We start from the raw sequence: 19,958 nt of genomic DNA on the forward strand, positions 1-19,958 counted from the left end.
TTTTTTCCTTACACAGAATATAAAAAGCACATTGTTATGTACACAGGTCTGCGAGTACCTTGTTAAGTTACCACTACGACTAAATTAATCCATTTAGATATCCACTAGAACGCTATACGTGTTGCTTATGGTGAATTCAACGAGAACACTACAGGCTCTATCCTCGTCCACGCTAAAGCCCTTATCTTAAACTACTGCTAAACCTCTTATCTTAACCTACTGCTAAACCTCTTATCCTTAAACTACTGCTAAACCCCTTATCCCTAAACTACTGCTAAACCTCTTATCTTAACCTACTGCTAAAGCCCTTATCTTAAACTACTGCTAAACCTCTTATCTTAACCTACTGCTAAACCTCTTATCCTTAAACTACTGCTAAACCCCTTATCCCTAAACTACTGCTAAACCCCTTATCCCTAAACTATACTTTGCCTTATTTTATTTTTTTTACTATTTTGAAAAACATTTTTGAATATTTCAAACAGCCGATCTACAAGCTCACAACGTGTTGATGTAGATCGGGTGGTTGAACTATTACAAAATTATTTTCAAAATAGTAAAAAAAGAAAAGTTTATAATGCCTTTAGCATGGAGGACAATAGAGCCCTAGTGTTTATGGTGAATTCTAAGACTTTTCTAAGACTTTTCAGTGTGGTCCTTTCTTATTTTAATGTTTATTTGTATTTTTTTTTTATACGGAGGACAATACCATATACTGTATACTCATTTAACAAACACACTACTTGGTAAGACTTTGATAGAAGCACATTAAGATTTAGAGTCACCTAAACAATACAAAAATATAACATACAAAAAAAATGACGATAATATCGCTCATAAAAAAACCAAAAAAAGAAACTATGGTGTAATAAAGATATGTCGCTAAACTCACATGTTTTCTCACCCGCTGCAGTGAGAATGGAATGCGAGGCGCTTTGGTACCGAGTCGTACCGATTAAACATATCGTCTAAATATGCACTTATAAAAGACAGTGTTTATGTTGGACCTCAAATACATGCGTTTATTTTATACCAACAGTGTGTACAGCAAAAAAATAATAAAACGGTGACAAATACAGAGAATACTGTTTCAAAGCAGTGAGGTTTGTTTTCGCTCACCATCACATAGTAATACAAAAATGAAGGGCTTCCAAAAAACAGCCTTCATTCCCAAAATGGAACATAACTATTTATTTATACATGTTTTAGACATCCCTTTTTTTCTCTCTTTTTTTCCCTCTGAACCGGATGACACAATTTTTCTTTGAACAAAATAAATCTGTTTGGCATTTTTAACCTCTTCCTTGCTGAACACGTATTTTAACGTACATCACACAAATCACATCTTCTTAAGTGTTTTCCTTTTGGATCCGTCGCTTTATTTTTCCTTTTTCTTCACATACACCAGAGTTTTTACTCTTCCTTTTAAGACGTTTTCTATTGGGAGGAGAGAGAGAGAGAGAGAGAGAGAGAGAGAGAGAGAGAGAGAGAGAGAGAGAGAGAGAGAGAGAGAGAGAGTGAGAGCGAGAGACATTGAGACATAGAGAGAGAGAGGTGCTACTGCATGGCAGCCAGGAACTTGCTCTCCTCCGCCAGCGTGCTCAGCAGCGAACTCATGTCTCCGACGGCCATGTTGTTGTGTCCCGGCAGGAAGGAGGCGGAGCCTCCGCGGGGCGTGGTCAGCCTAGACGACGTCCTGGTGGACAGACCCTGGAAGACGGAGGGACTGATGGCCCCCGACAGCAGGCTGCCTTGGTCCTCCGCCAGGCCGTAGCCCCGCCCGTAGCCCTGGTCCTCCTCCCCCAGGCCGTAGCCCCGCCCGTAGCCCTGGTCCTCCCCCAGGCCGTAGCCCCGCTCGTAGCCCTGGTCCTCCACCAGCATGGCCCCAAAGTCCAGGCTCACCACCTCCACCGTGCTGCTCACCCGGTGGTCCTCCGAGCCGGATGATGAGAGCAGGACTCGCCCCTGGTGGTCGTCCGAGCCGGATGAGAGCAGGACTCCCCCTGCGGACTCCTCCTCCTCTACGGCCATGGAGTCCAGCAGGAGGCACTGCTGCTCCTCCAGGCTGGGGAACGAGGAGGAGGAGGAGGAAGAGGAGGAGGTCTTGGTGGAGGTGTTTGCTCCTCCTGGAGGCTCAAAGCCGAAGCTCTGCTCCTCCGAGGCCTCCATCTTCAGCGCGGCGGTGGCGGTCTGGGGGAAGCAGGCGGCGGCGGTCTGACCGAGGCCGGTCTCTGCGATTGCGTCACCGACGCCGCCGGGCCTCTCCTGCTGACCGAGGAGGTGACACTGACTCCTCGCCGGAGTCCTGTAGTAGCCGCCGCTACTACCCGCTGCTTCGGGGGGGCAAGGGGCGGGCTGGAGGGCCTGGTGGGGGGCGTGGCCGTGACGACCACCCTGGGAGAAGAGGAGGGGACCGCCGGGGACCACCGCAGCTCTGCCGAGGAGCAGGTTGGCCCCCATGTGGCGAGAGGAGGAGGAGGTACTGCTGTGCTGGAAGGGGGCATGACTCTGAGGTGCATTGTGGGAGTTCTGCTGGCCCCCGTAGCCCTGAGGAGGAGGAGGATGAGGAGGAGGAAGAGGCCCCGTGCCGATGTGGGAGAAGTCTGGCGGCCTGCTGCGTCTCGTCTCCATGCAGGAGGGGTTAGCGTTAGCGTCACAGTCCTCCAGCTTCACGCCGCCGTTGACGCCGTGGCACGTCTGGAAGTCCTCCCGGAGCGGGAGGAGGGGGAGGGGCGGGAAGGACCCCTGCTGCTGCACCACCATGTTCCCGAACCTGCCGAAGGGCACGGCGGCCACGGCAGACCCGTGGTGGTCCGAGCCCGACGGCCACCGCCCCCCTCCCCCTCCTCCGCGCGGCGCGGGGGGGGCATGGGGAGGAGGGGGGGAGCGCTCGGCGGCGGCGCTCCCGGAGCTCACCTCGTTCCACTGGATGGGCAGCTCTCTGCTGCCCCCCTGCTGCCCGGAAGGGAACGCTGCGTTCAGCCCCCCAACGTCCTGGGCATGGAGGTGGTAGAACCCTCCCTCCTGGAGACCCTGATGCTCCTGGTGCTGGGAGGACTGATGCTCCTGGTGCTGGGAGGACTGATGCTCCTGGTGCTGGGAGGAGCAGCGCAGGTACTGGATGAGGTCGTCAGGCAGCATCATGTCCTCGTCGTCACCCCCGGTGGCCGATAGAGGAGAGTGCTCCATGATGGAGGGCGGCGAGGGATGCCCCGCCCCTCCCCCTCTCTGCAGGCCGCCGCCCTCTGAGGGGCGTGTCATGTAGTTCTGCAGGCTGAAGGCCACCGGGGGGCGCTGCTGGTGGTGCTGCTGCTGCCCCCTGGTGGCCAGAGGAGGAAGAGGGTGGAGGTCGTTGAGGCTGTTGTAGCGCTGCACCGCGCTGGGCGGGGCCCAGGGGGCGTGGCCCAGGCCGGCAGTCCTCACCGGGTCACTGGCCCTCCTCCGGTCCGCCGCGGCCCCCCCCGGACCCCCCGGACCCTCCCCGGGGTAGAAGACCCTCCTCCTGGTGTACCCGGCGTTGGTGGCGCTGCCGTCGCTGCAGCGGCGCGGCCGTACCAGCGGGGGCAGCGACAGCTCCTCGTCCATCAGGACCTCCATGCGGGTGGTCTTCGCCGTAACCATATTTGGCAGCGGGGTGGGCGGGGGGCCGCCCGTGGCCGCCGCGTAGCGTGCCTTCAGCTGGTAGTGCTGCGCCGGCGTGAGGTTGAGCATCCCCCGCGAGCCGAACGCCCCAGGCCCTCCCCCTGCCCCTCCCCCTCCCCAGCCCCCCCCTCCTCCTCCCAACCCCGCCCCCATGACCCCGCCCCCACACTGGCTGGCCTCGCTGGAGCGCCGCGAGGCGTCCGTGGAGATCGGGTCGTACGAGTCGCTGGAGCTCAGGTTGTGCAGGCGGCGGTGGTGGGCGTGGTTATAGTGGGCGTGGCCGTCGACCCCTCCGCCCACTCCTCCCCCTCCTCCTCCCCCTCCTCCCTGATTGGACGCCTGGCTGGAGCGGCGCGAGGAGAAGCAGGGCGAGATGCCCGAGGAGCGGCGGCTGCTGCTAAGGTAGGCGGAGCTAGCGTTGCTGCCGCTGCTGTCGCGGCGCTCGCGGAGCAGCAGGCTGCTGAGCACCGTCAGCTCAGTGCTGCCCCCTTCAGGAGGGAGAGGGAGAGGGGGAGGGGCCCCCCAGGACCGGCCCAGGCTGGTCCCTGTAGGGAGAAAGAGGAGTTAGAATAATAACAATAATAATAGTAATGTAATCTGTACAGCTCAACATTACCGATACGTCTTAACCCGTAAAATGTAAGACTTTTATTCTGGTCTCTGTCAGATGGAAACCTCACGGATTCAATCTGCATTTTTACCCTTGGCCAGGATGCAGGGTTTTGGGGGGTTTGAAGGGTTTTGGGGGGGGTTTGGGGTTCTTACCCTTGGCCAGGATGCAGGGTTTTGGGGGGTTTGAAGGGTTTTGGGGGGGGTTTGGGGTTCTTACCCTTGGCCAGGATGCAGGGTTTTGGGGGGTTTGAGGGTTTTGGGGGGGGTTTGGGGGTCTTACCCTTGGCCAGGATGCAGGGTTTTGGGGGGTTTGAAGGGTTTGCAGGGTTTGAGGGTTTTGGGGGGGGTTTGGGGGTCTTACCCTTGGCCAGGATTTAGAGTTTTTAGAGTTGTATTAGGATCCCCATTAGCTGGTGCATAGCAGCAGCTAATCTTCCTGGGGTCCACACAGAACATAACAACATGACATTCGACATGAATGACATTACAGGACAATGATATATTTTAAAAAAAGTATATATATATATATATTTGATCAACAATTTCCTCATCTACCTTCTGATTGCCCATTTTCTTGGAAGAGAAAAAAAACAAAAAGCATATCATTATATCTGCCCCAGTTACATGTTAGCCTTCCATTCTCCTGGGGTAGAAAACAAAAGTAGAGATACAAATTTAAAATATTATGCTAATCATGATCATGACTGCTGTGTGTGTGTAGGATGGAGGGTTTGGGGGGGTTTGGGGGGTTTGAGGGTCTTACCCTTGGCCAGGATGGAGGGTTTGGGGGGTTTTGGGGTTCTTACCCTTGGCCAGGATGGAGGGTTTTGGGGGGTTTGGGGGTCTTACCCTTGGCCAGGATGGAGGGTTTTGGGGGGTTTGGGGGTCTTACCCTTGGCCAGGATGGAGGGTTTTGGGGGGTTTGGGGGTCTTACCCTTGGCCAGGATGGAGGGTTTTGGGGGGTTTGGGGGTCTTACCCTTGGCCAGGATGGAGGGTTTTGGGGGGTTTGGGGGTCTTACCCTTGGCCAGGATGCAGGGCAGCAGGGTGGAGGTTTTGGGGGGCTGCGGCCCCCCCTCCCCCCCCTCCGTTCACCTGCCTCAGCCTCTCCATCTTGAGGGTCTCCATCCAGCGCAGCGGGCGGCCCAGCCCGCCACGCCGCCGCGCCTGAAGGGTCAGCGTCGCCGTGGAGACCGTGGAGTCCATGATGAGGGGTGAGGGCTCCTCCCCCTCCTCCTCTTCATCCTCCTCCTCTTCCTCCTCTCCTCCTCCTCCGTAGTCTTCGTCATCCTCCTCCTCCTCCTCCGCTAGCCCCTCCCCTCCTCCTCCTCCTCCTCCTCCTCCTCCTCCTCCGCTCACAGCAAGCTGGACTCCACGGCCGACGGGATAGAGGCTGACTGGGGACTGGTCACTGCTGCGTGAAGACTGACCGCCAGGGCTTGGCTGAGACGTCTGGGGGGGACAGGGAGAGAGAGAGAGAGAGAGAGAGAGAGAGAGAGAGAGAGAGAGAGAGAGAGACAGAGAGAGAGAGGGAGAGAGAGAGAGAGAGAGACAGATAGACAGAGAGGGAGAGAGAGAGAGAGAGAGAGAGAGACAGAGAGAGAGAGAGGGAGAGAGAGAGAGGCAGAGAGAGAGAGGGAGAGGGGGAGAGAAAACTGTATGAGTAACATGAACAATAACATGCACTTCACAGACACAATGAGCTACCGTCTGAAAATATATGGTATGTTACAAAACGTTTTGGGACATGCTGTGAACACAACAAAAATAATCGTTCACACCATAAAGAATCGTTCACACCCATAGATATATATAAACACTAGATAGCTCACCCGCGCTGTTGGCCAATGGAGAGCGACGTCGTTACGTGGCGGCCATCTTACCTCGGGACACATAACATTGTGTCTATGGGGCATGTACTCTTAAATGACCATAACTTGCTCAATTTTCAACCGATTTTCAAACGGTTTGGTTTGTTATAAACGTCAGAGACGTCCGCATACTTATATGATTTTATACGACGTTCATATAAAAAACATAAATTAAGCAGATAAGCGTCCTGAATCATAGCCACGTTGACAACGTTTGTAATAAACCAACCCGTTTGTAAATCCGTCAAGATTTGAGCGAGTTATGACTGTTTCTGTTTGAGCTGCCATTGAACATACTGTACTGTATCCCCGAAGTAAGATGGCTGCCGGGTGAACGACGTCAGAAACTCCGCCTTGAGCCATCTAGTGTTTATATATATCTATGTTCACACCACCGTGAGAACCAAATGAATCGTTCACACCACCATGAGAACAAAATGAATCGTTCACACCACCATGAGAACAAAATGAATCGTTCACACCACTGTGAGAACAAAATTAATCGTTCACACCATCGTGTGGACAAAATGAATCGTTCACACCACCGTGTGGACAAAATGAATCGTTCACACCACCGTGTGGACAAAAATAATCGTTCACACCACCGTGAGAACGACCATGGATGCTCATTAATTCACCATGTGACTCTCATGAACCTTCCTATTGGTACGTCCATGATGACAACACCATGTGACTCTCATGAACCTTCCTATTGGTACGTCCATGATGACAACACCATGTGACTCTCATGAACCTTCCTATTGGTACGTCCATGATGACAACACCATGTGACTCTCATGAACCTTCCTATTGGTACGTCCATGATGACAACACCATGTGACTCTCATGAACCTTCCTATTGGTACGTCCATGATGACAACACCATGTGACTCTCATGAACCTTCCTATTGGTACGTCCATGATGACAACACCATGTGACTCTCATGAACCTTCCTATTGGTACGTCCATGACGACAACACCATGTGACTCTCATGAACCTTCCTATTGGTACGTCCATGATGACAACACCATGTGACTCTCATGAACCTTCCTATTGGTACGTCCATGATGACAACACCATGTGACTCTCATGAACCTTCCTATTGGTACGTCCATGATGACAACACCATGTGACTCTCATGAACCTTCCTATTGGTACGTCCATGATGACAACACCATGTGACTCTCATGAACCTTCCTATTGGTACGTCCATGACGACAACATCATGTGACTCTCATGAACCTTCCTATTGGTACGTCCATGACGACAACACCATGTGACTCTCATGAACCTTCCTATTGGTACGTCCAGGACGACAACATCATGTGACTCTCATGAACCTTCCTATTGGTACGTCCATGACGACAACACCATGTGACTCTCATGAACCTTCCTATTGGTACGTCCAGGACGACAACATCATGTGACTCTCATGAACCTTCCTATTGGTACGTCCATGACGACAACACCATGTGACTCTCATGAACCTTCCTATTGGTACGTCCATGACGACAACACCATGTGACTCTCATGAACCTTCCTATTGGTACGTCCATGACGACAACACCATGTGACTCTCATGAACCTTCCTATTGGTACGTCCAGGACGACAACACCATGTGACTCTCATGAACCTTCCTATTGGTACGTCCATGACGACAACACCATGTGACTCTCATGAACCTTCCTATTGGTACGTCCATGACGACAACACCATGTGACTCTCATGAACCTTCCTATTGGTACGTCCATGATGACAACATCATGTGACTCTCATGAACCTTCCTATTGGTACGTCCATGACGACAACACCATGTGACTCTCATGAACCTTCCTATTGGTACGTCCATGATGACAACACCATGTGACTCTCATGAACCTTCCTATTGGTACGTCCATGATGACAACACCATGTGACTCTCATGAACCTTCCTATTGGTACGTCCATGACGACAACACCATGTGACTCTCATGAACCTTCCTATTGGTACGTCCATGATGACAACACCATGTGACTCTCATGAACCTTCCTATTGGTACGTCCATGATGACAACACCATGTGACTCTCATGAACCTTCCTATTGGTACGTCCATGATGACAACACCATGTGACTCTCATGAACCTTCCTATTGGTACGTCCATGATGACAACACCATGTGACTCTCATGAACCTTCCTATTGGTACGTCCATGACGACAACATCATGTGACTCTCATGAACCTTCCTATTGGTACGTCCATGACGACAACACCATGTGACTCTCATGAACCTTCCTATTGGTACGTCCAGGACGACAACATCATGTGACTCTCATGAACCTTCCTATTGGTACGTCCATGACGACAACACCATGTGACTCTCATGAACCTTCCTATTGGTACGTCCAGGACGACAACATCATGTGACTCTCATGAACCTTCCTATTGGTACGTCCATGACGACAACACCATGTGACTCTCATGAACCTTCCTATTGGTACGTCCATGACGACAACACCATGTGACTCTCATGAACCTTCCTATTGGTACGTCCATGACGACAACACCATGTGACTCTCATGAACCTTCCTATTGGTACGTCCATGATGACAACACCATGTGACTCTCATGAACCTTCCTATTGGTACGTCCATGATGACAACACCATGTGACTCTCATGAACCTTCCTATTGGTACGTCCAGGACGACAACACCATGTGACTCTCATGAACCTTCCTATTGGTACGTCCATGACGACAACACCATGTGACTCTCATGAACCTTCCTATTGGTACGTCCATGACGACAACACCATGTGACTCTCATGAACCTTCCTATTGGTACGTCCATGACGACAACACCATGTGACTCTCATGAACCTTCCTATTGGTACGTCCATGACGACAACACCATGTGACTCTCATGAACCTTCCTATTGGTACGTCCATGATGACAACACCATGTGACTCTCATGAACCTTCCTATTGGTACGTCCATGATGACAACACCATGTGACTCTCATGAACCTTCCTATTGGTACGTCCAGGACGACAACATCATGCAGAATCACACACCATCTGTTTTCAGAAAGACAGAAACAACAATTCATTTCCCGTGCCTTTAGGTCTTATCATTCTTGTTTTTGTTTGACAAATTTGTCTTTGTTTTTAAGTGTGTGATTGATGAGCGTTTTACAGTATTGCCTTCAATTAAGGTTAAAGTGTCTGAACTGAGAACAGATACCAGGAGGATGTAGAGCCTTCCTATTTTACTTCACTTTATCATCCATCCATCCATCCATCTTCAACCGCTTATCCATAGTCGGGTCGCGGGGGCAACAGCTGCACCAGAGTGTTCCAGACTTCCCTCTCCAGAACAACATTACTGACTTCCTCCTGGGGGAATTCCGAGACGTTCCAAGGCCAGTGAGTCGATGGAATCCCTCCATCTGGTCCTTGGTCTGCCCCGGGGTCTCCTCCCAGTGGGACCTCCCTAGGGAGACGCCCGAGAGGCATCCTAACCAGATGCCTCGAGGACCTCCCTAGGGAGACGCCCGAGAGGCATCCTAACAAGATGCCTCGAGGACCTCCCTAGGGAGACGCCCGAGAGGCATCCTAACCAGATGCCTCGAGGACCTCCCTAGGGAGACGCCCGAGAGGCATCCTAACCAGATGCCTCGAGGACCTCCCTAGGGAGACGCCCGAGAGGCATCCTAACCAGATGCCTCGAGGACCTCCCTAGGGAGACGCCCGAGAGGCATCCTAACAAGATGCCTCGAGGACCTCCCTAGGGAGACGCCCGAGAGGCATCCTAACCAGATGCCTCGAGGACCTCCCTAGGGAGACTCCCGAGAGGCATCCTAACCAGATGCCTCGAGGACCTCCCTAGGGAGACGCCCGATAGGCATCCTAACCAGATGCCTCGAGGACCTCCCTAGGGAGACGCCCGAGAGGCATCCTAACCAGATGCCTCGAGGACCTCCCTAGGGAGACGCCCGAGAGGAATCCTAACCAGATGCCTCGAGGACCTCCCTAGGGAGACGCCCGAGAGGCATCCTAACCAGATGCCTCGAGGACCTCCCTAGGGAGACGCCCGAGAGGCATCCTAACCAGATGCCTCGAGGACCTCCCTAGGGAGACGCCCGAGAGGCATCCTAACCAGATGCCTCGAGGACCTCCCTAGGGAGACGCCCGAGAGGCATCCTAACCAGATGCCTCGAGGACCTCCCTAGGGAGACGCCCGAGAGGCATCCTAACCAGATGCCTCGAGGACCTCCCTAGGGAGACGCCCGATAGGCATCCTAACCAGATGCCTCGAGGACCTCCCTAGGGAGACGCCCGAGAGGCATCCTAACCAGATGCCTCGAGGACCTCCCTAGGGAGACGCCCGAGAGGCATCCTAACCAGATGCCTCGGGGACCTCCCTAGGGAGACGCCCGAGAGGCATCCTAACAAGATGCCTCGAGGACCTCCCTAGGGAGACGCCCGAGAGGCATCCTAACCAGATGCCTCGAGGACCTCCCTAGGGAGACTCCCGAGAGGCATCCTAACCAGATGCCTCGAGGACCTCCCTAGGGAGACGCCCGAGAGGCATCCTAACCAGATGCCTCGAGGACCTCCCTAGGGAGACTCCCGAGAGGCATCCTAACCAGATGCCTCGAGGACCTCCCTAGGGAGACGCCCGAGAGGCATCCTAACCAGATGCCTCGAGGACCTCCCTAGGGAGGCGCCCGAGAGGAATCCTAACCAGATGCCCCGAACCACCCTAAACTGGCTCCTTTCCAGGCGAAGGAGCAGTGACTCCACTCCGAGTCTCTCTGGTGTGACTGAACTGCTCTCCATTCTTCCTGGGGTCCAAAACGCACGTCCTACTCCTCCCGCAAGACACTCCCCGCTGACAGGCTCCACCCACCAGCCTTCGCCAACAGCACCACGGTGTGGATTCGAACCCCCGGCCTCCGCTGAGTGGGCAGCACTTTAACCGCTGCCCCACATCATCATCATCATCAATAAATAAATAATAATGACATCATGATGTGATGAGAGTGAAGAGTTTACTGGTACGAAAAGGAACAGGAAGCACAATGTGTTGTGATTGGACGAGCATATCTGATGGTTTTAACACACAATGTGTTCTGATTGGACGAGAAGGAGCGGCCCAATGAGATCGGATGGTTTTACACACGATGTGTTGTGATTGGGCGAGCGGAGCGTTGCGATGGGATCTGATGGTTGATGATGTAACAACGTCTCACCTGATCACCCACTGTCCTTAGAAAGACAGGAAGGCAGCGTTGAGGAGAAGAGACATGGACTGGTTAGAACTGGTTAGGACTGGTTAGAACTGGTTAGGACTGGTTAGGACTGGTTAGAAGGAAGGGCTCAATATCACTGTTAATCTGACTGGTTAGAAGGAAGGGCTCAATATCACTGTTAATCTGACTGGTTAGAAGGAAGGACTCAATATCACTGTTAATCTGACTGGTTAGAAGGAAGGGCTCAATATCACTGTTAATCTGACTGGTTAGAAGGAAGGGCTCAATATCACTGTTAATCTGACTGGTTAGAAGGAAGGACTCAATATCACTGTTAATCTGACTGGTTAGAAGGAAGGGCTCAATATCACTGTTAATCTGACTGGTTAGAAGGAAGGACTCAATATCACTGTTAATCTGACTGGTTAGAAGGAAGGACTCAATATCACTGTTAATCTGACTGGTTAGAAGGAAGGGCTCAATATCACTGTTAATCTGACTGGTTAGAAGGAAGGACTCAATATCACTGTTAATCTGACTGGTTAGAAGGAAGGACTCAATATCACTGTTAATCTGACTGGTTAGAAGGAAGGGCTCAATATCACTGTTAATCTGACTGGTTAGAAGGAAGGGCTCAATATCACTGTTAATCTGACTGGTTAGAAGGAAGGACTCAATATCACTGTTAATCTGACTGGTTAGAAGGAAGGACTCAATATCACTGTTAATCTTTGTACAAATGTACACCGAGTGTCGAAACCACACTGAGAGTCGAAACCACGCAGAGTGGTTTCGACTCTCAGTGTGGTTTCGACACGCCGATGTTCGATCCTAATTTCTGATTTAACCAATCATCTCGTTTAGAATATTAACGCTTCTCACCATGGGTTTCTCTGTCTTGAATCTCTTGATGGTTAGTAATAGTAGTTAGTAATAGTTAATAGTTAATAACAGATATAAACTCACCATGGGTTTCTCTGTCTTGATGGACTTGACCTGTAAACAGGCGTCCTGTTTGGAGGTAGCGTGGTTGTATTCCCTCTGCTCCGCGTAGCCCCCGAGGGGGGGCTGCTGGCCCGGGGACCCCCGGGGCCCCCCGGGGCCCTGGTTGGGGGGCCCCCGCGGGTAGTCGCCGCGCTGCTTCTTGGTGACGTGCGCCTCGGGGCCGTGCACCGTCTTCACGTGCTTACGCAGCGAGCTGGGGTCGGTGTAGCGCTTGGTGCACCCGGGGATCTTACACACGTACGGCTTCTGGAGACGCACCGGGGATAGGAATGACACTTTAATAATAATAATTATAATAATAATAATCCTTGAAAAAAAACAAGAATGACTCTTAGTCATAACTGCCAGGTGCAACAAGCTCCTCTGGCTCAAGTTATGATATGATTAAAAACCAAAAAGAAATGTTTTTTTTGTTTTTTTTGACAGGCAGGCAGGCCAATAGGCGGCAGGCCACCAGGGAAGGTCCGGGCGTGCTGCCATTCTGCCATCATGGTAATTCCACTGTACCTGTACCTGTACCTGTATCACTGTCTCACTGTACCTGTACCTGTATATCAGTGAGTGACAAATAGACCCTCTTCTATCTTGAATCCTTTTGCCAGCATCATTCTTGTGAGAGCAACAATGGGTTGTGTCGTTGTCTGTTGGTTTGTATCATTTATGTTGTTCTGTAAAAGTGGTGGTATTAGGGCTTGTGTGTGTGTGTGTGCCTCGACGGAGCGGGCGGTAGAGTCTGCTATCTGCGCGCTGGTTGTGGTGGGCCGGTCTGGGCCAAATTTGCGCGAAAATGACTGGGACGAATTTTTGTCCCAGTCCAGCCCTGACTGTGTCGTAGGCTCAACATGTCAGTTGGTCACCTCCCCCTTCACATTCAATATATCCTGTTATCGTTTGTGGCCAGAGGTAATTTCCTGGGGTCTAGTAGGACTAGGCATATAGTAAATAATAATAAAGAAATCACCATAAAATATTGTAAAATAAAAAACATATTTAGCCACTTGTTCGAATGCCCTGCCCCCCCCTGTCAGAAATAGCTAAAAACTATAAAACAAAAATAAAGCAGCAAATGCAAGAATTAACACTCAACCTATTACTTTCTCTAATAACAACCTAAAACATGAACCTTGGATTAAAAAAAAACGAAAGTTGTCCGTTAATGAGCTTAACTCGGTAACATAATGTCAGTATCAGTACCTCGTTGGAGTGTGTGCGGTTCTGGGTCTTAACTCCATTAACACCATGAGCGCACAGGACGGAGTTATCCGCCCTTTCAATTAGTAACTACGTAAAAACGCCCAGCGCTCAAAACGGAGATTGATCAAAAAGACGGAGATTATTGATATAAAAAACGATCATATCGCTCCACAGGCTGGGAGCGTCGCTCCACAGGCTGGGAGCGTCGCTCCACAGGCTGGGAGCGTCGCTCCACAGGCTGGGAGCGTCGCTCCACAGGCTGGGAGCGCCGCTCCACAGGCTGGGAGCGTCGCTCCACAGGCTGGGAGCGTCGCTCCACAGGCTGGGAGCATAGCTCCACAGGCTGGGAGCGACGCTCCACAGGCTGGGAGCGTCGCTCCACAGGCTGGGAGCATAGCTCCACAGGCTGGGAGCATCGCTCCACAGGCTGGGAGCGTCGCTCCACAGGCTGGGAGCGTCGCTCCACAGGCTGGGAGCATCGCTCCACAGGCTGGGAGCGTCGCTCCACAGGCTGGGAGCGTCTGTTGCGCAACACTCAATGTTATTTTCCGGTGGGACGTCATCGAAAATGTTCCCCACCCATTTTAGCCGACGAATCTTAAAACGTTAATAACTCTTGATCTAAATCATTCCGTCCAATTCTAAGCAAAGATCCTGTGTTAGACGGCCCATCGCGGTCCCGTCGCTAGTCGCGGTAGATTTAATCATACCTCCCATTGTTGTCGATCGCCTCTAGAGTGTTTTGGCTACATTTAGCTACTTCAGCCAGATCCGGGATAGCATCCGGTCCGCTGCTATAAATCGCTGGGCTCTGATTTAATCGATTAAATAACCCCAGGTGTTAATATAATGTCAGTATCAGGTACCTCGTTGGAGTGTGTGCGGTTCTGGTGCTTGGCACGGTCCGAGGCGTTGGAAAAGGCCTTGTTGCATCCCTCGTGTTCACAGACGTACGGCTTCTCTCCCGTGTGCGAGCGCAGGTGAGTCTTCAGGTTCTCCAGCCGGGAGTAGGCCTTCGCACAGCCCTCAAACTGCAGGCAGAGACACAAAACACAGCCCTCAAACTGCAGGCAGAGACACAAAACACAGCCCTCAAACTGCAGCCAGGGACACAAAACACAGCCCTCAAACTGCAGGCAGAGACACAAAACACAGCCCTCAAACTGCAGCCAGGGACACAAAACACAGCCCTCAAACTGCAGCCAGAGACACAAAACACAGCCCTCAAACTGCAGCCAGAGACACAAAACACAGCCCTCAAACTGCAGCCAGAGACACAAAACACAGCCCTGAAACTGCAGCCAGGGACACAAAACACAGCCCTCAAACTGCAGGCAGAGACACAAAACACAGCCCTCAAACTGCAGCCAGGAGGACAAAACTAAATGTGGTCGTACACTAGCCGATAATCGGCTTTTTGACGCTCGGGGGGTGCCCGACTCAATCGGGAGCGATTCTTGGGCATACATTATTGTCTAGTGTGAGTGTATAAAAGATCCAATCGTAATCCCTCCGCTCGGGGCCGCTCGGGGCCGCTCACAGCGCGATCGGCCCGATCAACATCAAGAATGTTCGATATTTGCTCTGCCCCGAGTTTTAAAAGGTGGCCACCTAGTGGCCACCTAGTGTAAGGCCACCTAGTGGCCACCTAGTGGCCACCTAGTGTAAGGCCACCTAGTGTAAGGCCACCTAGTGGCCACCTAGTGTAAGGCCACCTAGTGTAAGGCCACCTAGTGGCCACCTAGTGGCCACCTAGTGTAAGGCCACCTAGTGTAAGGCCACCTAGTGGCCACCTAGTGTAAGGCCACCTAGTGTAAGGCCACCTAGTGGCCACCTAGTGTAAGGCCACCTAGTGTAAGGCCACCTAGTGTAAGGCCACCTAGTGGCCACCTAGTGGCCACCTAGTGTAAGGCCACCTAGTGGCCACCTAGTGTAAGGCCACCTAGTGTAAGCCCACCTAGTGTAAGGCCACCTAGTGGCCACCTAGTGGCCACCTAGTGTAAGGCCACCTAGTGGCCACCTAGTGGCCACCTAGTGTAAGGCCACCTAGTGGCCACCTAGTGGCCACCTAGTGTAAGGCCACCTAGTGGCCACCTAGTGTACCTAGGCCACCTAATGGCCACCTAGTGTAAGGCCACCTAGTGGCCACCTAGTGTAAAGCCACCTAGTGGCCACCTAGTGTAAAGCCACCTAGTGGCCACCTAGTGTAAGGCCACCTAGTGGCCACCTAGTGTAAGGCCACCTAGTGTAAGGCCACCTAGTGTAAAGCCACTTAGTGGCCACCTAGTGTAAGGCCACCTAGTGGCCACCTAGTGTATGGCCACCTAGTGTAAGGCCACCTAGTGGCCACCTAGTGGCCACCTAGTGTAAGGCCACCTAGTGGCCACCTAGTGTAAAGCCACCTAGTGTAAAGCCACCTAGTGGCCACCTAGTGTAAAGCCACCTAGTGTAAAGCCACCTAGTGGCCACCTAGTGTAAAGCCACCTAGTGGCCACCTAGTGTAAGGCCACCTAGTGGCCACCTAGTGTAAGGCCACCTAGTGTAAAGCCACCTAGTGGCCACCTAGTGTAAGGCCACCTAGTGGCCACCTAGTGTAAGGCCACCTAGTTGCCACCTAGTGTAAAGCCACCTAGTGGCCACCTAGTGTAAGGCCACCTAGTGGCCACCTAGTGTAAGGCCACCTAGTGGCCACCTAGTGGCCACCTAGTGTAAGGCCACCTAGTGTAAGGCCACCTAGTGGCCACCTAGTGGCCACCTAGTGTAAGGCCACCTAGTGGCCACCTAGTGGCCACCTAGTGTAAGGCCACCTAGTGTAAGGCCACCTAGTGTAAGGCCACCTAGTGGCCACCTAGTGGCCACCTAGTGTAAGGCCACCTAGTGGCCACCTAGTGGCCACCTAGTGGCCACCTAGTGGCCACCTAGTGTAAGGCCACCTAGTGGCCACCTAGTGTAAGGCCACCTAGTGTAAGGCCACCTAGTGGCCACCTAGTGGCCACCTAGTGTAAGGTCACCTTTAGGCAGCCTTGGCACAGCCAGCATGTATAGAGCCCCCTTTCATGACGACGAGAGACCTTATTTTCCTTTTTAAAAAAGTCTTTATTTAAAGACGTTTACGCCGCTATGGTTAGGGTCAGGGTCAAAGACAGCTGGAGTTGTGACACATCATGACAACAAACACAATGTTTTGGGGCTGATCAAATAATTAGTAAGGAAGGCAGGATACAACACTTTTTGTTTTGTTTTTCTTCTTACTAATTATTTGTTTGTTGTCATGATTTGTCACAACTCGAGTTGGCTTTGTCCGCGGCGTAAACGTCTTATATATATAAATACTATAGTATGTATAGTTTACATAGATACTCCACTGTTACGTTCTTAGTTTACGCATGATTCATGATAACTACTTGTTTTTATATATGTGATGTATGCCATGCTTTTCTTATTGCTTAATGTAAGTCGCTCTGGATTAAGAGCGTCTGATAAATGCCTAAATTGTTAGGGTCACGGTTAGGGTCAGGGTTATGGTTAGGGTCATGGTAGGGTCAGGGAATACTCATGGTACATTCGTGTGGTTTCTCCCCGGTGTGTCTCCTCATGTGGACCACTAACATGTACTGGGCCTTGAAGGGTTTCTGCTCCCGGGTTAGGGTTAAGGTCAGGGAATACTCACGGTACATTTGTGTGGTTTCTCCCCGGTGTGTCTCCTCATGTGGACCACCAACATGTACTGGGCCTTGAAGGGTTTCTGCTCCCGGGAACACTCCTCCCAGCGACACACGAACTCCTTCTTCTCTCCGTGGATGTGGTCGTTGTTGATGTGCTGCAAAAAGACAAATGTGGTTTCGTGACAATCCATAATATTCATAATAATAACGAGGCTATGTAATTCTGTCACTGTGTTTATTCGACTACTAGGAGATTTTGTGAGAACACTGTCTGTCTGAAAGCAATCACTCAGAGGTTCTCATGAAGTACCCTAGAGCAGTGGTTCCCAAACTGTGGTGTGCGAGCGCCTTCTAGGGGGTGCGCGACATGAAAAGGCTAATGGTGGTGCTATGGTTTTATTTTAAATATACTAACATATTATGCCAATATATGGCAAGTATATGCAGAATATAGCCTATGCTGCATATAAATGCCATATTCAGGTTCATATATGTGCATATGTGGATACATAGGAAATGTATGTCTCTATATAGCAATATGCAATTTATATTTATATGTCAGGGGGTGCGTCAGCTAGGTCAGGAGGTAACTGGGGGTGCGTCAGCTAGGTCAGGAGGTAACTGGGGGTGCGTCAGCTAGGTCAGGAGGTAACTGGGGGTGCGTCAGCTAGGTCAGGAGGTAACTGGGGGTGCGTCAGCTAGGTCAGGAGGTAACTGGGGGTGCGTCAGCTAGGTCAGGAGGTAACTGGAGGTGCGTCAGCTAGGTCAGGAGGTAACTGGGGGTGCGTCAGCTAGGTCAGGAGGTAACTGGGGTGCGTCAGCTAGGTCAGGAGGTAACTGGGGGTGCGTCAGCTAGGTCAGGAGGTAACTGGGGGTGCGTCAGCTAGGTCAGGAGGTAACTGGGGGTGTGTCAGCTAGGTCAGGAGGTAACTGGGGGTGCGTCAGCTAGGTCAGGAGGTAACTGGGGGTGCGTCAGCTAGGTCAGGAGGTAACTGGGGGTGCGTCAGCTAGGTCAGGAGGTAACAGGGGGTGCGTCAGCTAGGTCAGGAGGTAACAGGGGGTGCGTCAGCTAGGTCAGGAGGTAACTGGGGGTGCGTCAGCTAGGTCAGGAGGTAACTGGGGGTGCGTCAGCTAGGTCAGGAGGTAACTGGGGGTGCGTCATCTAGGTCAGGGGGTAACTGGGGGTGCGTCAGCTAGGTCAGGAGGTAACTGGGGGTGCATCAGCTAGGTCAGGAGGTAACTGGGGGTGCGTCAGCTAGGTCAGGAGGTAACTGGGGGTGCGTCAGCTAGGTCAGGAGGTAACTGGGGGTGCGTCAGCTAGGTCAGGAGGTAACTGGGGGTGCGTCAGCTAGGTCAGGAGGTAACTGGGGGTGCGTCAGCTAGGTCAGGAGGTAACTGGGGGTGCATGGCCAATAAGGTTTGGGAACCGCTGCTGTAGAGAATCCCATTGTCCTGAGTCTTTTGAAGCTTGCCTCAGGTGTGAACCCAAAACACACAGTGAGAAAGCAATCTGCCATATGTTGATCTGTATGTAAAGTCTGTAACTCCACCCTTCCTGAATTCAACTCTTGTTTGATTTAAAACGTATATATCTTGTCATGTTGTCAATGAAATAGTTCAGTCTTAACTGGCCACGTCCAGCGGTCAGAACAGGAGCCCTGAGCTCCCAGGCTCAGGGTCCACGGCGAAGCTCTGCTGTCTTTGTCTTGGTTTCGAATAAATGGTCCATCACACTCTGAGGAAATCTCTCTTTGCCTGCGTTCTTCATCTGATGCTTTGACAAGGTTTTCACTACTTTGCCTGGTAGTTTAGAGAACGTTATTCTTCTCTATAGTTTGGTCAGTCAGTGTAGGAAATTACACGACACAAACAACACCAGGAGAGACACGGTGAGTCCTCGTCTCACCAGGAGAGACTCGGTAAGTCCTGGTCTCACCAGGAGAGACTCGGTAAGTCCTGGTCTCACCAGGAGAGACTCGGTGAGTCCTGGTCTCACCACAGGCATTGCAGTGCCCGACCTCCAGTTCGGTCGGATACACCGTTGTCCAGAAACACCACAAAAGGCTCTGGTCAGTCAGGCTCTGCCGGTGGGCATAATGAGCCTATAACAGACACAGAGATCTCCATATATGGGTACAAAAGTGACACAGACAGACGGTTGAAACGGGTGCTATGACAACGGGTGTTGCATCCTAGGCTCCCAACTTGCATCGTTCCCAAGTAGGCCGGTGGCCTACTTGGTCTAGTGTAGTAAGACAGACAGACAGACAGACACACAGACAGACAGACAGACAGACAGACAGACAGACAGACAGACATACAGACAGACAGACAGACAGACAGACAGACAGACAGACAGACAGACAGACAGACAGACAGACAGACAGACAGACAGACAGACAGACAGACAGACAGACAGACAGACGGTCTAGTGTAGTAAGTGTGAAACATGAAACATGATGTAGAAACGTTCGTTTTTCAGAAGAAAAACTGTCAGGATTTAGAAGACATTTTGTGGTAGAATGGGCCTCAGGGCTCCATGGGTTAACCTCCATCTCCAGAGACGAAAAAAACAACAACTTCAACTTTCCTCTTTTCATAATATGTCATTTCAGCATGTTTCACTTCCCCCCTTATCAGCCTCTCTCTCTCTGTCTCTCTGTCTCTACATCTCTCTCTCTCTCTCTCTCTCTCTCTCTCTCTGAGGAGGCGTATATAAAGCCAGTGTCGGTC

The 19,958-nt window shown here is 51.7% G+C and overlaps 1 protein-coding gene across 1 annotated transcript; it reads right to left on the reverse strand.

Moving 5' to 3' along the window:
- Nucleotides 1–1,489: 1,489 nt before the first annotated feature.
- LOC306919603 (transcriptional activator GLI3-like) lies at nucleotides 1,490–19,230 on the reverse strand (the record flags this gene model as incomplete). The annotated part of the gene is given in 7 exon segments (XM_079532362.1): nucleotides 1,490–4,187; nucleotides 5,233–5,337; nucleotides 5,340–5,706; nucleotides 12,328–12,612; nucleotides 14,427–14,591; nucleotides 17,231–17,380; nucleotides 19,132–19,230. Coding segments are annotated over 7 exon segments (3,801 nt in total). The 3' UTR covers nucleotides 1,490–1,557.
- Nucleotides 19,231–19,958: the final 728 nt, after the last annotated feature.

Source organism: Electrona antarctica (assembly GCF_951216825.1).
Source record: "Electrona antarctica genome assembly, contig: scaffold_526, whole genome shotgun sequence".
NCBI lineage: Eukaryota > Metazoa > Chordata > Actinopteri > Myctophiformes > Myctophidae > Electrona > Electrona antarctica.